Here is an 18,977-nt window from a genome sequence, read left to right as displayed (position 1 = left end):
GAACGTGGGGCCATGGTATGGTGCTTCGACGACCAATCCACCTGTCATGAAATATGCTATTCAATACCGCTTCAACCGCACACGAGCTATGTGCCGGACATCCATCATGTTGGAAGTACATCGCCATCCTGTCATGCTGCGAAACATCTTGTAGTAACATTGGTAGTACATTACGTAGGAAATCAGCATACATTGCACCATTTAGATTGCCATCGATAAAATAGGGGCCAATTATCCTTCCTCCCATAGTGCCGCACCATACATTAACCCACCAAGGTCGCTGATGTTCCACTTGTCACAGCCATCGTGGATTTTCCGTTGCGCAATAGTGCATATTACGCCGGTTTATGTTACCGCTGTTGGTGAATGACGCTTCATTGCTAAACAGAACGTGTGCAAAACATCTGTCATTGTCCTGTAATTTCTTTTGTGCCCAGTGGCAGAACTGTACACTACATTCTAAGTTGTCGCCATGCAATTCCTGGTGCATAGAAATATGGTACGGGTGCAAGTGGTGATGATGTAGCATTCAACACCGACATTTTTGAGATTCCCGATACTCGCACAATTTGTCTGCTACTGATGTGTGGATTAGCTGCGACAGCAGCTAAAACACCTACTTGGGCATCATCATTTGTTGCAGGTCGTGGTTGACATTTCTCATGTGGCTGAACACTTCCTGTTTCCTTACATAATGTAACTATCTGGCGAACGGTCCAGACACTTGGATGATGTCGTCCAGGATACCTAGCTGCATACATAGCACACACCCGTTTGGCATTTTGATCACAATAGCCATACATAAACACGATATCGACCTTTTCCTCAATTGGTAAACGGTCCATTTTAACACGGGTAATGTATCATGAAGCAAATACTGGCCGCACTGGTGGAATGTTACGCGATACCACATGCTTTTATGTTTGTGACTATTACAGCGCCATGTATCACAAAGCGAAAAAAGTGGCCCAGCTAAAACATTCATATTTCTTTACGTACTACACGAATATGTAATAAAAAATGGACGTTCCTATTTTAAAAAACGCAGTTGATATCCGTTTCACCTATGGCAGCGGCATCTGGCGGGCCAACCATAGCGCCATCTGGTTTCCCCCTTCAAGCTAGATAAGTTTCGTTCTTTGTAGTTTTTTCGTTTCATGCTTATTTCGTGAGATATTTGGCCCGGTCACTACCAATGGACCACCCTGTATACTCTAACTTTGGACAGAGATTTAATAAACACGTATGTCCGAAATCACCCCATACCATGGGGTAACTTTGGACACTTTATTTAACTGCCTCAGATAAATATATCTACACATACACTTTCTGGTTCTGGGATATTTTATTCGTTACATATATACCCTACCACTTCCATAACAATCAATTTAATCTAACAATATATGCAAAATTTACAATGAAAATAATGACAAAACCATCCTAAATCACCCCGTTTGATGGTACAACAAGAAAAGTGACGATCTTGGATGTTATGCATTTTGTGAGAAATGCATGGGATTCCATGCAAGAAAGCATAATATCAAACTGTTTTCAAAAGGCTGGCTTTAACTGGATACGAGCACTAACAGGAGAGATCACATCAGAAAACAATGACATCGCAGAAGACATCATGTCAGTAAACAATGAAACCGCAGCTGAACAACTGCAGCAGATAATGGGCAAGATGAAAATATCACATGCCTTAGCTTTGGTAGTTATGTTGAGTGTGATGAAGATGTTGCTGTCTGTTAGTCCATGATTACTGATGAAGTGTTGCAACAGCAGATGACAGAAAAACAAGACAGTAAAGATGAGGGTGAAACAGGACCTTCGCCAGTTCCTAAAACGTGGAAAGCCATTGAAGCCATGGACACAAATATTGTGTGTTAAGCTTTGAATTGATGAAGTAGTGCTGATTCGAATGCTTCTGAAAACAGGACTAAACAGTGTAGTGTAGTGTAGTTATGTTAATATGTACAACATACCGATAGTTTAGCAATGACAATTTGTATTATCAGTAGCAACTCATTAATGGGAAAAAGCGAAATCAATGGCATTCCTTTTTATTGAGAACATCTATGTAAACTGCCTCACATTGTGAATAAATAAAGTCATTGCATGCATAGTTCATATTCATTTATTAATTTACTCAAATTGTTTTAGGTGGTGGTATCCACAGTAAAATTGAAATTAGATGTTAATTTTATTGACATACACTGTAGAAATATCAGCAATGTAGGAAAAGACAGATTGCTACTTACCATAAAGGAGACATGTTAAGTTGCTGACAGGCACAATTAAAAGACACTTACATAAAGCTTTCGGCCGCGGCCCTCATCAGTAAAAAAACACACACACACACACACACACACACACACACACAAATTTCAAGCTTTCGCAACCCAAGGTTGCTTCATCAGGAAAGAGGGAAGGAGAGGGAAAGACTAAAGGATGTGGGGTTTTTAAGGGAGAGGGTAAGGAGTCATTCCAATCCTGGGAGCGGAAAACTTAGGGGGAAAAAGGTCAGGTGTACGTACACACACACACACACACACACACACACACACACACACACACACACGTATCCATCCACACATATATACACACACAGGCAACATATATAAGTGGTTGGGCAGAGATGTCAGTCGAGGCAGAAGTACAGAGGCAAAGATGTTGTTGAATGACAGGTGAGGTACGAGAGGCGGGAACTTGAAATTACCAGAGGTTGAGGCCTGGTGGGTAACGGGAAGAGAGAATTTGCCTCTGTACTTCCACCTCGACTGACATCTCTGCCCAACCTCTTTGCATTTACATATGTTGCCTGTGTGTGTATATGTGCGGATGCATATGTGTGTGTGTGTGTGTGTGTGTGTGTGTGTGTGTGTACCTGTCCTTTTTCCCCCCTAAGGTAAGTCTTTCCGCTCCCGGGATTGGAATGACTCTTACCCTCTCCCTTAAAACCCACATCCTTTTGTCTTTCCTGATGAAGCAACCTTGGGTTGCGAAAGCTTGAAATTTGTGCGTGTTTTTTATTGTTTTTATTGTCTCTATCAACATACGAACACTTTCGTTTGGTAAGTTACAGCTTCTTTGTTTTTAGATATATTTTTCCCACGTGGAATGTTTCCCAGTATTATATATATAAGACTCAACTTAAAATTAAATGTTGATAGCTCACTCTTTTAGATATGTTTCTAAAATATGGGTTCTTATTTTGGAGGCTAGAGGCAATGCTCTCGTGTCAAGTGATATACTTGCATTTCAATTGGTTGTTGGCTTAAATGCACACATCCCGCAGCTTGGATGTTGTCCACATCACCATATTTAAAATATTTTTGCTTCTTGTATACTAATGGATAATTTTGAGTTTCTCGGCATGATATTCCAAATGTGTTCTCAAAAAGGCATGATTAGAATAATAATTTATTGATCTAGCATGTCAGGAAGTGTGGCATTACGAGATTTCCTATCAACTCAAATGTGGTACTACTAATTACACATTTTCACTATATATATACCAAATTAGGTATTTTTCGATAGTACTTGTCCCACTTCTGATGTTCAAAATCTGTGGTCCATCTAAAAAGTCCACTGTCAAGCAGTAAGTTCCTATGTGTCACAACTGATCTTGTCATTGTACTTTAAATGATGACATTATAAGCTGCACAGCTAGACATTGTTACGATACTGTTGTCTACTTGTGATCTCTTGATTTATTTGTAACTATTTTGGCAGAAAACAACTGAGCTGATCAAAATTTTGCACACATGTAAAATTTAAGGTGTTAGGATTTCACTAATTTACAGATAAGAGAAAATATAAAATGCAATTAGGAACTGTTAGCTAACATTCATTAAAACAGGGTCAGACTCCAGTTGCAGGCCGACCCATCACAACTTTTTCCACTAATTCCATTATTAAGTGAGGTGTGAAATGACTTGCCCTGTAACGCATCAGTTAATTCACAATATGTTCCTTATAGAAAGCTCATAGAGCTAACTTTTAAACATGGTAGTCATAGCCTGTTTGCCAAAATTCTCCCAATATATGACAACACTATCCCTCACCATAGCCTGAAAAACAGTAACATTCTTTTTTATCTTGTTCATGCATCTGGCGACCACACAATGCTTTAGTTTTTACTCCTACCATGGTATCACTATGGAAACTGTATGGCTGGCTGGCTGTCTCTCTCTCTCTCTCTCTCTCTCACTCTCTCTCTCTCTCACACACACACACACACACACACACACACAGACAGAGTGTAAAAACCTCACCTATAACTATGACATCCTTATCCTTTGCAAGAAGAGCAGCTGCTGCTTCTGTCGGCTGGTTACCCATTTGACGTTTCTGCCATGCTTCCAAAAATTCCATAGCGAAGTGAATGCCATTCAGCTGACGCCCTGGAATGGGCAAGTCACGAGGCCATGTTGCACCCATGCAAAGCAATAATGCATCATATTCTTCCAAGAGATCCTGCAGAGGAAACAAAGAATTAACAACAACTTTATGTTGCTCTTCATTTGATGTACCTGTATGTGCCAACTATTAATAAACACATTATTTAAGAGTACTAATAAAAAAATAACTGGCATATATAAGTATGTTTCTGCAAACATAGGCTGTGATGAACCAGTTCCTTTGAAGGGTCCAGGAGGAGCAGGGGACAAAAGGGACTGAGGAAGTAGGGGCTCAGTAACATCAATATAGAAATATTGATGGGTTCCAATAGCACCAAAGATCTAAAATTTAAGTGTGTCAGTGAGCCACATTTCCCCAGTTACATATTCCTCATTGAGTGGTAGCCCCAACCTTGCTAAGTCCTCAAGTGTGTCAGTTTATCACAGGTAATCCTGTACAAAACTTCAGTTCTCTTTCTTTGTTTTTCTTTTCTCCACCTCCACCTCCACCTCCTCCTCCAAGTCTCATTATCTTATTGTTGTACATTTGAATAGTTACAACAGTTGATGTTCAGAGGGCCTCCTCATTAGGTGTTGAAACCATTTATGTTGGTACTCTTTCACAACTTTCCTTAAACTGCTTTAAACAAGTGATCTCCAAAATTTGTGAATGTGAATGCTTAATTTGGCTAATTAAACTTGCACCTAATACATCACTTCTGCTGTTTCTGTTCTTTTCTTTCTTTCTTCAACTAGCATACAGTATTGCATGTGGATTGTGCCAGGTGGAGCAGATTAAGGGAAATAAGATGCGGGCAGCAGGAGGTAGGGGTGGGAAAATGCAGGAGGCAGGTGTAAGATGGGAATGTAGAAGGACAGGCAGTAGGTGCACGAGATAGGAATGAGACACGTAGGCATCGTAATCAGTGAATTCATGTACTGCACTAAAGTAGTAACATGGGGGATTGATAGGTGTGTGTGGGAAGGGGGGGGGGGGGGGGTGAGCGAGAGGACACACACTAACCTGAAAGGGGATTCCTCCAAAAACCAGTGCAGTTTTCATTCAGATTTGTTTTTTGTACATGTTGATGACTCACTGCCTTTGCTATCTGATGTCATTTCTTTTGTTGTATTTCTGTATCTTTTTCCCTTAAATCTGTGTTTCTGAAATAAACTGGCATTTCACATCCACATACTTCAGTTTTAATCCTGCTGGTCTATTGTTGCCATTGGTCTCATTTTATTCAGTGAAAATTTCATACTATCACTATCTTATATTTTGTTTCATTTTGTTTTATCTACTTACAGGAGAGCTTTTTAACTAACAAATACTATAGTTTTATTGTTGCCCACATTTATAGATTTGTGGCTGTCCTGTTTCTGTTCTCGTGATTTTAGCCACATTAAAGAAGTCGCTTGCCAATTTTTAGATATAATAGTTAATGACTGACATTTAATTGTGGTTTAAAAGTATTAATTAAATTTCTTGAAATTCCACATTTCACCAGTATTTTCACTAATTTTGGTCTGTTAACCCTCTCATAAGTATTCTAATACTTTCAGGCCATAATTAAATATTGCATTAATACAAGATGACACCTTTCTAGAATCACAAATGTTCTTTCTGTCAACTACTTTGTACTATTGGTTGTATTTTTTATTTAATTATGTATGCATATACTTTGTATGCATTATTTAACATTGACATGCCTGTATGTGTGGCAACTTTTTCAGTCACCTTATTAATGTTTTTAGGACACACTATTAATGAAGCCTATTTTTTAGCCACAGATGTTATTTAAGTCACACAAATCTCTATTTTTATGTTTAGCCAGGGTATTCTGCACATCTACTATATTTATGTTATGAAATTCATTGATTTCACAATCACTTATACCAAATACTGCTGTTTCACTATTGATACTTATATATTTGTAACAACTGATACATTTATTTTGAGTTTATAATTCTCATAAATTTCCAGTCCCAATTTTTGCACTTCCACCATTTAATATTCGTATCTCTTAAATCAGTTAACAACTTGCTTAGTCTGCTTTTCTTGAGTCTCCTAACTACTGATATCCCCCTTTTAATGTCACCAATTTTCTTATTGTTTAGCAATATTAAAATTATTTTCTTTTCAACTCGCACTGTTATTAAATTCTTCATTTAAAATTTTTAGTCTTATTTATTTCAGTATGTTTTTACACCAGGTGCTTCATTAGCCATTTTAAGAAGTATTGTCCTGCTCTATATAACCCGTTAATCACCTAATAATACTGTCTAATCTTCTTCTGAACCATCTCAAACTTGTCTGTTTTTAGACTTAACTAAATTTTGCTATTTTCATTCATTTTATTACATACATTTTCTTCCTTTTAAAATTTATCTCCTGAGTAATTTAATTTTACCTGTGAGAAAATAGTGGATTGTCTCTGCACACGCCTCACCCAAAAACACCTTGTATCAATATACCAGTCCACGTTTAATGCTGCAGTACCTCCCCCAAAAAACTCTAGTATCAATATACCAGCCCACTTTTTAATGCTGCAATCTATTACTGACTAAACCTCACTACTACCAAGTATAGGTTTGTACAGATGTGTATGAAAATATAATTAATTATTCTGGTGTTATTGAAAGTACACCGACTCAACAGTTTTCCACTGAATTTAATTAACATTCACTGAGTGATCAAATTAATTTAGGCATTACTACTTTTCCAGTTCTAGCACTGAGGTCTAGTTAGATTTAAATAGCATATTTATAAATTATGTTCAGTGATTCTTGAAGCAATTTATGAGACTTTTCTGCCTCTTATTTCTCATATGACTGGTGCATGAACTTTTACTATATTTCCATGGCATCTACCTGATTGATCTTTATAACAATAAGTCCTTCTCTAATCCAACAAGCACTTATTTTAAACCTTCTGTGCAATATTATCCCTGCACCAGTTCCAGCCTTCTTGCCTTTAGGTACACAATATATATATTACATGCTTCTTCCCTTCAACTTTTCATCTTTCTTCATAGTTTCTAATTCATCAAGTTGTCTTTCTTTTTATTTATTTCAGATTTTTGCCTATTTTTTTTTTTTAATTAAAATTCCTAAAGCATTCCCACTTGTAAGAGAACCTTGTTCTAAAAAGATTTGCTCCTGGTCTATTGTGATTGATATCATCAAAGTTTTTATCCATTCATAGGAGCAAGATGAAGAGTATCCTGTGAACTCAATGCTCTGAAGGATAAAGGAGCATGCAGTTTAGTCACACCAAACAATGAAGGAAATGAATCAAAATCCACTGCCTTCTGGGTAAAGTGGGGAATTGTAAAGACTACAGGGAACATGCCCTCAACAGAAAAAATATGTATGCAGGTCTAGAATCATTGGATTAGTAGGTTAATTACATGATTATTCAGTTATAGCCTGTTTCCTATACTGGGAACATTGACAAATTCACTAAATAAATGAAGAAGCAGCCACAAGGTTAAAAAAAACACACTTGCAATGAATACGGCATTATAATTCATTTTTTCCATTACCATAAACTGAATACATCTTAAACATATACATCCCATCATTTTCTTGTGCAAGAAGCTCATCACATACAAAAAGTGCAGCAACTACATGTAAATTAAATTTATGCTACTCTTGCTATAGTGCGACGGTGAAGTAATTACCTTAGCTGAAATGTCTTTGCCAACATTTATGTTTGTCTTGAATTCAACACCCTCTTGTGCCAAGAGATTGACACGGCGCTGTACAACTTCCTTTGACAATTTCATGGTTGGGATGCCATACTGGAGAAGACCACCAATGCGATCATTTCTTTCAAATACAGTCACCAGATGACCAGCCTAAGAAGAAAAAGGAATATACTTCAGTTTACTTCCTTGCTTTCATTTAACTTTTACTGTCTGACATTTATTTACACAATTTATCCAAAGACTGGCTTACAACTTGTAAAAAACAAAGCTATATTTTGTGCTTGTTAGTAAGTGCAATACATAGATATTGATCATTTCTCTTAGTTTCAGCATCTCTCATTTCATCCACCAATCACTCACTCAACAACTTCTGGTATTTCTTATGCATATAATTTCTTGAGTGCAGCATCCTGTAGGGTCACAAAACTGTTGACACTATTGTTCATACCCTTGTCAGAGACACAATCACAGATAATGTCTAATTTTGCAATTTTTTGTTCTAATGGACTATTATTAAATAATTTCTTGTTTTTTCTTTCACAAGCAGTTAGTTCTGCTTCCACCACCGCCACCACCACCACCACCACCACCACCACCACCACCACCACCACCACCACCGGTCCAATGGTGATTCGTTCACTCGCTGCATAGTATAGACTGGCCCCTGTTTCACTTGTTGCAAGGGCCAAAGATGTTCAGAGGACAAACTGCCCAATGATGCATGCACACTGTTTTCTGCCTTTTTAACAATAATTACTGTTAGTTGTTTTTCTCGACTGATTGGAGGATGTTTTAAAGTAAAAAAATAAGACATGTTAATGAGCTCCATTGAGCAAAATTTAACATTATAGTAAAATATATTTTACATTGGCAGAAATAACATGATTAGTTTTTACATAGTAATGACGAAAAAGAAATTAAATATTTTTCCAAGTTAGCTGTCTTTTCTAAGAATGGATTTTGTTCCCCATCACTCACTTTTCATGCAACTCAGCTTCACTCAGTCACTTACTCACATGTAGGCAAGCAGTTGTACGGTATGACCCAACATATGTGTGTGCCTTTCAAATGGCTAAGTGAACAAGTCAGGCACCTACATCACAATGTAGATTGAAGAATAATGGTGGGCAAAAAGTACATTGTGTGCGTGCACAGCGCAACTTTGCAGCATCCAAGCGAGATCTGCATGGCTATATTCATTGTGCACGAAACTGTGACACTAGACAAAATAATATCAACCACTTTCATCAATTTTGATCACGTGTGTCTCCAGTGCCCTTATATCACATAATGATGTAATCTTCATTTATGCTACATTAAAGGACAAGAATGTGGCTAAGTTAATCTTCTGAGTTCTCTCAGTATATATTTCAGAATATCTCTCTTTATATGGTAAAGATAACAAAAGACTTTTTCATGTTGTTGATCATTTCTGGTAGAAATTTCTGTTTACAGGGTGTATACGTGGATAAGGGGAGGGAGGGTGGCGGGGAGGGGGGGGGGGGGGGGAATCACGGATTTTTCCCTGATTTCCGGTTAAAAATACACTTTCTGCCGGGTGAAAACATGCGTTTTCCATGTTAAGTGACAGTATATTATCCCTCATCAATCCTTTGAATGGTTCCGTTTTTGAAATATCTTTGATGTGCAGCAACACATACGCTGCGTATTTTCATATTACAAAAGTCTACATTGGAATTCCACCAAACACCGCATGTTACTTTCCGAATCATTGAAATCGAGATAGCGATGTGTGTTTGTAAGCCAGTCATAGCCTATGTCACGTGATCTCACCAGCCAATGACAGAGGATATTCAGAGCATAGAACACATGATGTAGTCAACCAACAGCTACATCACTGTTAAGTAGCACAAACACACGAACAGGGAAAGTTAGTAGTTTAAATTAATATACATAGTGTTGCTACAATAAAAGCAAAGCTTTCACATATAATACTTGTCTCCAAGATTAATAAGCTGCAAGAGAAGCTAAGCTTTCGCTTAAAATGTTGATCTTTTTTGCGCATGTTACATTTAAGATATATCACACAAATGTGCCAGTAAAATGTTTAATAATGACAAACGTCTGATCTTCAGGGTTCGAAATTATTTTAAATGGCCCGTCATCAAAGAGTATGAGAGTCAAATGCTCTGTGATTTAATAAATTAATGGTACGTCCTCGCACACAGTTCAACTTACATAAAAGGATATTTACCTTTAAAGTAACACTTTTCAAACCACCATTCACAATATTTTCCCACGACCTGTTAGAAATGGGTCCGTTTCAGCAGTTGCCAGTGAGCGCAGATAACAGGCGACACCGCGTTTGCGCAGCTATCATGATGTAGGAAGCCCGTATGTATGTGTATGTGTAAAATAATAAAAGATCATACATTATGTCATAAAAGAAACAAGATGTCAGAAGATACTCCAAGACCATTGGAATTTCATGACCCATACTAAAATGTGCACATTTAAAGTGCATACTTAAGTGCACATTCATATGTCCAGATTCCCAATGAAGTAGACCTTGACCTGATATTAAGCTTTTCAGTGTTGTTTTCGGGATGTAAATTGTCTTGGAGCACCAGTACTGTATTATGTATCATGTTTGGTTCTTTATTATGGCAAAATACCATATGTGCTAGAAAATGAAAATGTGCACTTGAAATGCAGCGAACAGTTGAAACTAGCCAGTACTGTGTAATTAAACATTTCGTTTCAAATACATTCAGTGCCTCTGCGGAAAAAGTTTATAAAAGTCAAATTTCTTTAGCAAACAGACAAAAAAACTTCATTGTTGTGCAAGGTGATTAATCCTTGACTGTCAGAAAAGTGGAAATAAAATAAAATCTGAAACTAGTGACATATTTTAGCCTTCCGTGATTATGTGAATGCATTTTAATTCACTTCATAGCTCCCGGCCACAGACATCCGTTTTGTTTTCATTTGACGTGAGAGTAAATGAGGGGGAAACAGCAAAATCATTAAATGTAAATACTGGTCACGTAGAGACTACCCACTATAACTCGAACTGCTCTGCGCATCAGCCCCGGATCTACGATATTTGCGAACTGGGTCAATACTAAAAAAAAAATCGAATTTTCAAAAATATGTTCATCTTGTAGCACATATCTTTCTGAAAAGTCTGAAACATAAAACACATGTGTTCAAGGAGATGTTAAGACATATAATTTGGTCTTAAGTGTGCCAAAGTGCTGTGCCACGCCTCATCATAAAGCATTCTTCTGTCACATGTCACTGTATTTCGCTCTGTGGAATTAAAACGTGTATATTTTTTAATGGATGCCATCAAATTATATTCAGGATAGTGGAAATTGAAATGTCCTGTGGTGCCTCCCCTGCTCACAGTCGGCCAGTTTGACAGCCTGCCCAATTAAAAAAAAAAAAAATCTCGACTTTAATAGTGGATAGGATTATTTGTAATTGGGAGAACAAGAACTCTCCAGAAAATTTGCACTCTTCATTGCCTATTGGCTGGTAAAATTTGCACTCTTTATTGTGTATTAGCTAATAACTTGCTGTTTTGTGTGATATAAAATTAAATATAGGATACGTAAAACCAATAGAGAGAAGAGATAAGCAATAAATTACACATTTCTTCAATCCTTAGCTCCTAGCAATGTTTTTTATTTTATTTATTTATTTATTTTCCTGTCTAATCTTGCTACAGATTTACATGGCGTGCTTTCCTTTCTGTGAAAGGATCTGTTACCTTGTTTGTCAAACGTTTTGCTACATGAAAAATCGAAATGTTATTTTCTAATACTGAACAAGCTGTTAACACAAATTATACCCAAGACTGGTGTGGTTTCTTGATCTGATTATATCTATTTTGTCACTGTCTGCTAGATAAAACAAAATAGGCCTTTCTAACATTGCGGCAATTTTGAAACACACACCACATAAACGAGACTGTTTATAACAAGACAGAATATAATTCACGAAGTACCAGTATCAAATACCTATTAGGCCTACTACAAACATAAAGCTTTATGTTAGGAAATAGTTTCACATTTCATTCATATGCGTCAGTTTTTCAAATACTAGATCGAAAAGTAGTATTACAAAATTTTTTTATAAATTTGGAATCATCTTATTCTTCCATAATTTGTGTGATGTCCCAGTTTCTTCTCCTTCCTCATTCCAACAAACAATCTTGTTATCACCAATACTGTAGCTATTCCTGCCATTGTCAAAATTTGTTCGCCGATTAACTTCACTAACCCTGCCAGGATAACAGATTTAGTTATCCCACGATTATTTTCCGGTTAGGCGCTATTACGTGTTCGTACAACATGTTTTCCACGTTACTTCCAAAATAGAACTTAAGCGGCTGCTAGCCAGGGACTGTACAACTGGTCCTTACTAGTATAGTGATCTGGCCAAAAATTTTCTGTCAAAATTTCATTTTCTTGTATATACTGTGAAGATAATACGTAATCTTTCTCACCTGTTTTTCCTGTCAGTCGTTTATTTCCATTCTGGTAGTCTGAATCTGTAGATTTCTCTAGTAATTATAACAATGCTGATCATTCGCAAACCCAATCAACCACATAATCAGACAGCGATTGGCATTCATCCATTCGGCTTTACTCCGCTCAGCTCGTATAGCCCCGTCCCCTTTTGTCAGCGGAAAGTTTATTTCTAGACACCACGACGATTCTCCAGATACAGACATCACGCATTCAAAAATCAACTTACGATTCATTCAAAAATCAACTTAAAATGTGTTCAAAAATGTTCAAAAACCAACAGGGAAGCGTTTCAAACTCATATGAATAATCGATAGATAAATATGCGCTGGATGCTAGGTGCTTTGTGAAAGAAGTTCTTTTCCTCAAGAATATGAATTTGGCACCCCATTTTCCCGGTAGCATCTAGCTGCTTGCTGCAACTGCTTTCACAGCCAAGAGCCACATTCCTGTAGCCAGAAGCAGGAGAATCTACAACTCAAACGTGACTCAACTGTGCATGCGCACGAGCCCGCTCGTAACTCTAAAACGAATTTAATGTAAACAGTTGTGACTTCACGCTCATTGTTGTTATTAAGCATTGCATAGTCTTCCTAAAGCCTTTGACACATTTTGCTGTTGGCAGACACCTGCATGAGCACTGTGTGTCGTCTTTGTATATGGTGCATTCTCTTTGCAATTTAAGTTATTTTTGTTTTTTTTTCCTCTCATTATTTTTTATTGTTGAAGTATTATTCTGCAATAGCGGTATACACTAATATCCATTGTTAGAGTATCGGTTCTTACCAGTCAAAATTTCAAAAATTTAACTGAAAACTAAAACAATGAAAAATTCCCGGAATTCTAAAAAATTCCCAGGTTTTTCCCGAATCTCTCTCATCCCGGGGCGTATACACCCTGGTTTATATTGAAAAGAAAAGTTAAGAGAATTTTACTTAAAGCTAAGTAATCAACATCTATCTTGGAAGACACACTGTGAATCTAGTGGAAGGTGAGAAATAAGAAGATAATTCCCAGTGTTGAGAGTATGACTGGATTCTAGTCCACTGACAACCTTGCGAACAAAGAAAAGGCAACTTCACAACAGTGCTGAAATGGGAACTGTTTCATGTTATTTTCAGAACTGAAGAGAGATTTGAGTATGAATTTAAGTTGAATATTATTTGACATTTGAAATTGTTACTCTTTTATTGTGCCAGCCTTACAGTTTCAGTAAAACTAATATTGAAAAGAAGCTTTCTTGGTGTGGTTCATGTGTCGCCAGGCATGCTGACATGTTTCACACAGCCACCATCATGGCACGAGGGCACTATCACAAACACTTATGCCACTGCCAATGACATGCAAGCATAACCTCTCTGGAGCTCCAGTGGTGGGTCTACTCGAGTTCAAACTTTGATGCACAGATCCCATTTTATGTGTCTGGCATTTCATAACATTTACAGACTTTAATAGTGCTCAGGGCTCACCATCTATGGAATAGTCATCATATCATTTTTCTGAATACTGACTGGAAAGCAAAACTTTGCATCTGTATGTATTTCAACATTCAAATCTACTGTTAGCAACTGACGCTGCAACTACAGCAAACAAAGTTATGTATTACTTTTAGTATTTGATATTAGATGTAGAATAAATTAATATCTGTATTCTCTGCCCATTAACCACATGTGTTCCTCACCCATGTGACCACTAAAGAACCACAAAGCATGCAAAGAAAGTTACAATACTTAGAAGATGAAAGTCAATTCAGGACCCATTAACAGCAGCTACAAAGAGGGAGGTGGGGGGGGGGGGAGAGGGGGAGAGGAAGGAGGGGGAGAGGGGGTGTAAGGGAGCAATCAAGCAACCACAGCACTTTGTATTCAGAGTGAGTGATGTGACTGTCAGTGGCCCTATCTAAGTAATATTAAATCTTTAATGTAGGCTTGAAGGTTTTTGTTGCAATATTAACTACCTAACCTATCACTAGGAGGCTCAGCATTTGTAATGCAGATGCCTACTGGCTTTAATTTTGGCACATCTAAATATATATTCGACACATGAAATGTGTCTACATCAGATTTTATGTAAAAAGTGTCATGCAGCTGTACATTCCGCAATGGTGATTATTCATTAAAAAATAAAGTGATCCAGGATCAAACAGACTACACCGCACTCACACTTGAATGCAGGGCAGTAGGCACAGGTTGGTGTGATCTGAGCAACCAAAAGAATGTTATCATGGAACTTTATTCCATAATAAAGCAGAACTGCTGACAGTATATTAAATGAAAGCACTGAAGCGACCTACCTTTGCAACCAATATTCAACTCAAATCTGTGCTTCCTCCCAGTTTTCCTAATTAAGATGCAAATTTTTTAGTATCTATCCTATCAATCTCTGTCTGCTCCCTCTTCATGTAGTACATATTCAAAACAGAAGGGGAAAAACCATAACACATTCTTCTTAAACAGGTGGAGAGAAAAATAAAGCCACAGATTAGCCTGAGTCACATAGGAATGTTATCTAACAATAAGACTGCTAGCTCTGGGTTCTTTCTCAATGAAATGGCTATCATTCTAGAAATATTGGAGTGGATGAGAATCACATATGAAGGGAATTTCTACATTCACACTGAATTTCTTGGATGTACAAGCACATTGTCAATAACCCTACCAAAAAAAAAAACTACTCTGTATTCCATTTTCCATTTACAGATTTAGGGCAAAAAGATGATAGTCTGCAGAATACAATGTCACACGTGATCTATCACATTGGACCACTTCACACACTTATGGAATAGAACTATCAAATCATGATTAGCTGACTCAGTTACAATTAACAACTGTTTGTGTAATAACATCTCAATCATTACATTGTTTCTCCTAGCCACTGAAAGAAATGAAGTAATCCAACCCACCCCATATGACCCTACTTCTTGGCACACTGATATTCATTTCACTGCGACAGCCTTACTGTGTATATTGAGTGTGGCACACTAGTTTCCGAAAGTTATTTTAATACAGCAAATTTCATATATGAAATGAAGGAAGGCCTTCAATTTACTTTTGGTGAATCATCTGAAGCACTCTGCGAAAGTAGACACACAAGAAAATTAAGAATTTGTGGAAATAAAACTGGACAGCAGTTTCAAGGAAGTGAACAATTTAAATCAGTTTGCAACAATACAAATGCTATCTATGGTTACTCTTCACGTATAACTACAGCATTTTACCTGACAGGTCACACTGTGGAACTTTCATTGTATTTATCTTATGATTTGTGTATTGAATGCTGTCTACACTGAAAATGCTATATGTTTACCATTCTGCAAAAAGTATTGCGAACAAAGGTTAATATGATATGTAACTATGAGTAGCTCCTCTGTTGCAGTTTTAACATAATAAAGTTATGAAATTATGTGTGCTCTTCAAGTATGAAAGCCTACAGAGGGCACAATACAGGAACAAGGGTTTTCTGGTCAAGTCTTGCATCTGCATGATGGTTCTTCTTTGCAGCCAGCCCCTCCCCCCCCCCCCTTTAAAATAAATAAAATGTCTCCACCTTCATTATATAAAACATTTCAGGCTAATTTTATGTGGGAATAAACTTACGTTCTCACAAAAATTCAGTTCAAATTAAGTTAGCAATATTTCTGTAGCATGAATTCTCTGTTTCAGTCTGCCTTCATTATTATTTTGGGAGCAGAACTATTTCTGATTTCCTTCCATTCAGATGACGCATCTGTAAGTTCCACAATCCCTTTGATAGTGCAAGAATAAACTAATCTCCATTTTCACATTCAATCAAAAGTTTCACAATTTCACTGTCAATTAACCCAACCTATGCAGCCCATTTGTGATAAACTACAACAAACATAAACCATGTTTAAGAATTTGATGCACGCAATAAAAATATGAAACCTTTGTATAAAGAAAGGCTAATGGAAAATATCACACTACCACCTAGTACTGGTCTCATTAATTACTGAGGCAGAGATGCTGTATGCACATCGAATCATTGACAACATATACCCCCAACACCGTGAGGTGGCTGCTACCCAATGCCATCGCACATGCTTGAAGGATTATAATGATTTTGTGAGACAGCTACACAGAAGGATTTTGTGAGACAGCTACGCAGAAGGTAAATTGGTTTGATTATTAAGGAGTACAGTTAAAATGCAAAACCAACCTTGTTCAACTGATGAGCTGCTGCAAGTCCAGAGGGACCAGATCCAACAACAGCTACTTTCTTCCCAGATCGGAAAGCTGGTGGCTCAGCTCGAATCCAACCTTGCTCAAATGCATGATCAATGATTGCACACTCTATGTTCTTTATTGTCACAGGTGGTTCACTAATACCTAGCACACAAGCACCTTCACATGGTGCAGGGCACACCCTTCCAGTGAATTCTGAAATGCACGAAACAACACAGTGTTGACTGAGCTGCTATTGGTGCTGTTAATAACTATTATTGTTATTCACAATTTAAAAGTAACTATATACAAAAATTATCTTCTACCAATTTAAATTCAAGCAACACAAAGCATCGTGACAAAACTGGAAAAAATCTATTGGATAACAATCCTATACAAAAATTTTAGTGCTAACTGGGAAAATAATGGTATTCATATCTTCATAAGGTGAAGCAGTAATTTTATCAAAAATAATTTTATCAAATGACACCAAGAGTCTTGAAAAACTCATCTTCAAACCATTTCACATTTGTTAAAAAGAAACCACACAATTTTTGTTCTATTCCAATTCCCAAAACTTTAAGAGAAAAAGAAATTGCTATGGAATCAATGAAGAATAGCAACAGACATATTCAACCATTCCTGTTACAGAATATTGCATGTACAGAAACACTTCAATGAGATTTCTTAAAAAATAAAATCGAGCCACTATGAAATAACTCTTCACCTGGGAAATTGTTGGTTTGTAGAAGTTGATTGAGAGCTTCACGCCAGTTGGACTGAAAAATTAGATCATTCCACTTTGGAATGATATTACCAAGAGGGCAGCCATGAGAGCTCTGGCAAAAAGGTACACCGCATTCCATGCAGCGAGCAGCCTGCACACGCAAACCTTTACGCACATGGGCAAAGTTGTAAATTTCCTCCCAGTCCTTCTGACGTTTTTCAGCTGGGCGGTACATACCAGTTTCTCGTTTGTATTTGACAAACCCTCTGAAAGAGAAATGCATTCTTAAATTGGAACACTGCTACACACACACACACACACACACACACACACACACACACACACACACACACTTTCTAAAATTCATGCCAAAGAATGCGATGCTATATTCAGAAACCACTTAATGGTAGTCACATGTGTGAAACCACTTTTCAGGCCAACATACCTAAGAAGACACTACTTAGCTTTAAAATTAGCCTTAAGTACATTTTGCCCATCAGAATATTTGGTTCTCATTTTAATGAGTGCCATTTACTTTGTAGGTGCATGGAAAGAAGACAAGCTGCACATACAATTATTGGAAATCCCCTACCCCACTGCAAAATATAGGTAAATAAATAATCAAAATTTTATGTTTTCATCGTCACTGTTGTCATCTTCAGTCTGAAAACTGATTTAATGTAGTTAGCCTACTCTGTGCAAGATTTTTCATCATCTCTGCTTAACTACTGAAATTTCCATAAATTTGTATCTGTTTACAGTAGTCAAGCCTTGGCCTTCACACCTTCCCCCTCATTCGCACATGCGCATTAAGACTGGGCTACTCAAACTGACAATTTCTTGATTTTAAATGATGGGTCAACCAACTGCCCCTTTCTTTTCATCAAGTGTCTCATAAGAATATTTTCTCCACAGTTTCATCCTTTCTTCCTTAAACAATGGAAAATCATGGATGGGATTAACAATAGTATGAAAATGATAGATTGCTACTCAATACATAAGAAGCACTGAGTTGCTGACAAGCACAGTGGAAAAGACTGCTCAACATGTAAGCTTTGTGTGTGTGTGTGTGTGTGTGTGTGTGTGTGGAGGGAAGGGGAGGGGGTGCATACTGCCCAAAAGCTTAAATGTTTAGCAGTCTTTTTCACTGTGCCTTGTGCCTGTCTGACTCAACACCACCTCTGTGTGATGAGCAACAACTACCCTTTTCATATTGTTGCTGCTTCCTCATTAGTTATTCAATCTATCCAACTACTCTTTAAAATTGTTATGTAGCACCACATGTGAAATGTTTTTATTCTGTTTTGCCTGAACTGTTAATTGTCCACATTTTACTTCTGTACAGACTACACTCCACACAGATACCTTCAGGAAAGGCTTTGTAACACTTAAATTTATATTCAGTGTTAAAATATGTCTTGCCAAGAACTCTTTTTGTGTAATTTATTTAGTTTCCTGTC

General features: G+C 37.3%; 1 protein-coding gene across 1 annotated transcript in view; it reads right to left on the bottom strand.

Annotated features, from left to right (window-relative positions):
• Window positions 1-18,977, bottom strand: part of LOC126204436 (uncharacterized) — a 384,821-nt gene that overhangs the window by 28,068 nt on the left and 337,776 nt on the right. The window contains exons 33-36 of the mRNA XM_049938825.1: window positions 17,518-17,783; window positions 16,786-17,006; window positions 8,087-8,263; window positions 4,278-4,479 (exon numbers count right to left, since the gene is read on the bottom strand). Coding sequence (XP_049794782.1) covers window positions 4,278-4,479; window positions 8,087-8,263; window positions 16,786-17,006; window positions 17,518-17,783 — 866 coding nt within the window. The remainder of the gene's footprint in view (window positions 1-4,277; window positions 4,480-8,086; window positions 8,264-16,785; window positions 17,007-17,517; window positions 17,784-18,977) is intronic.

This window comes from Schistocerca nitens, chromosome 9 (assembly GCF_023898315.1).
Source record: "Schistocerca nitens isolate TAMUIC-IGC-003100 chromosome 9, iqSchNite1.1, whole genome shotgun sequence".
Lineage (NCBI taxonomy): Eukaryota > Metazoa > Arthropoda > Insecta > Orthoptera > Acrididae > Schistocerca > Schistocerca nitens.
The sequence above is the reverse complement of the archived record's forward strand: the minus strand, read 5'-3'. Positions and strand labels throughout refer to the sequence as shown.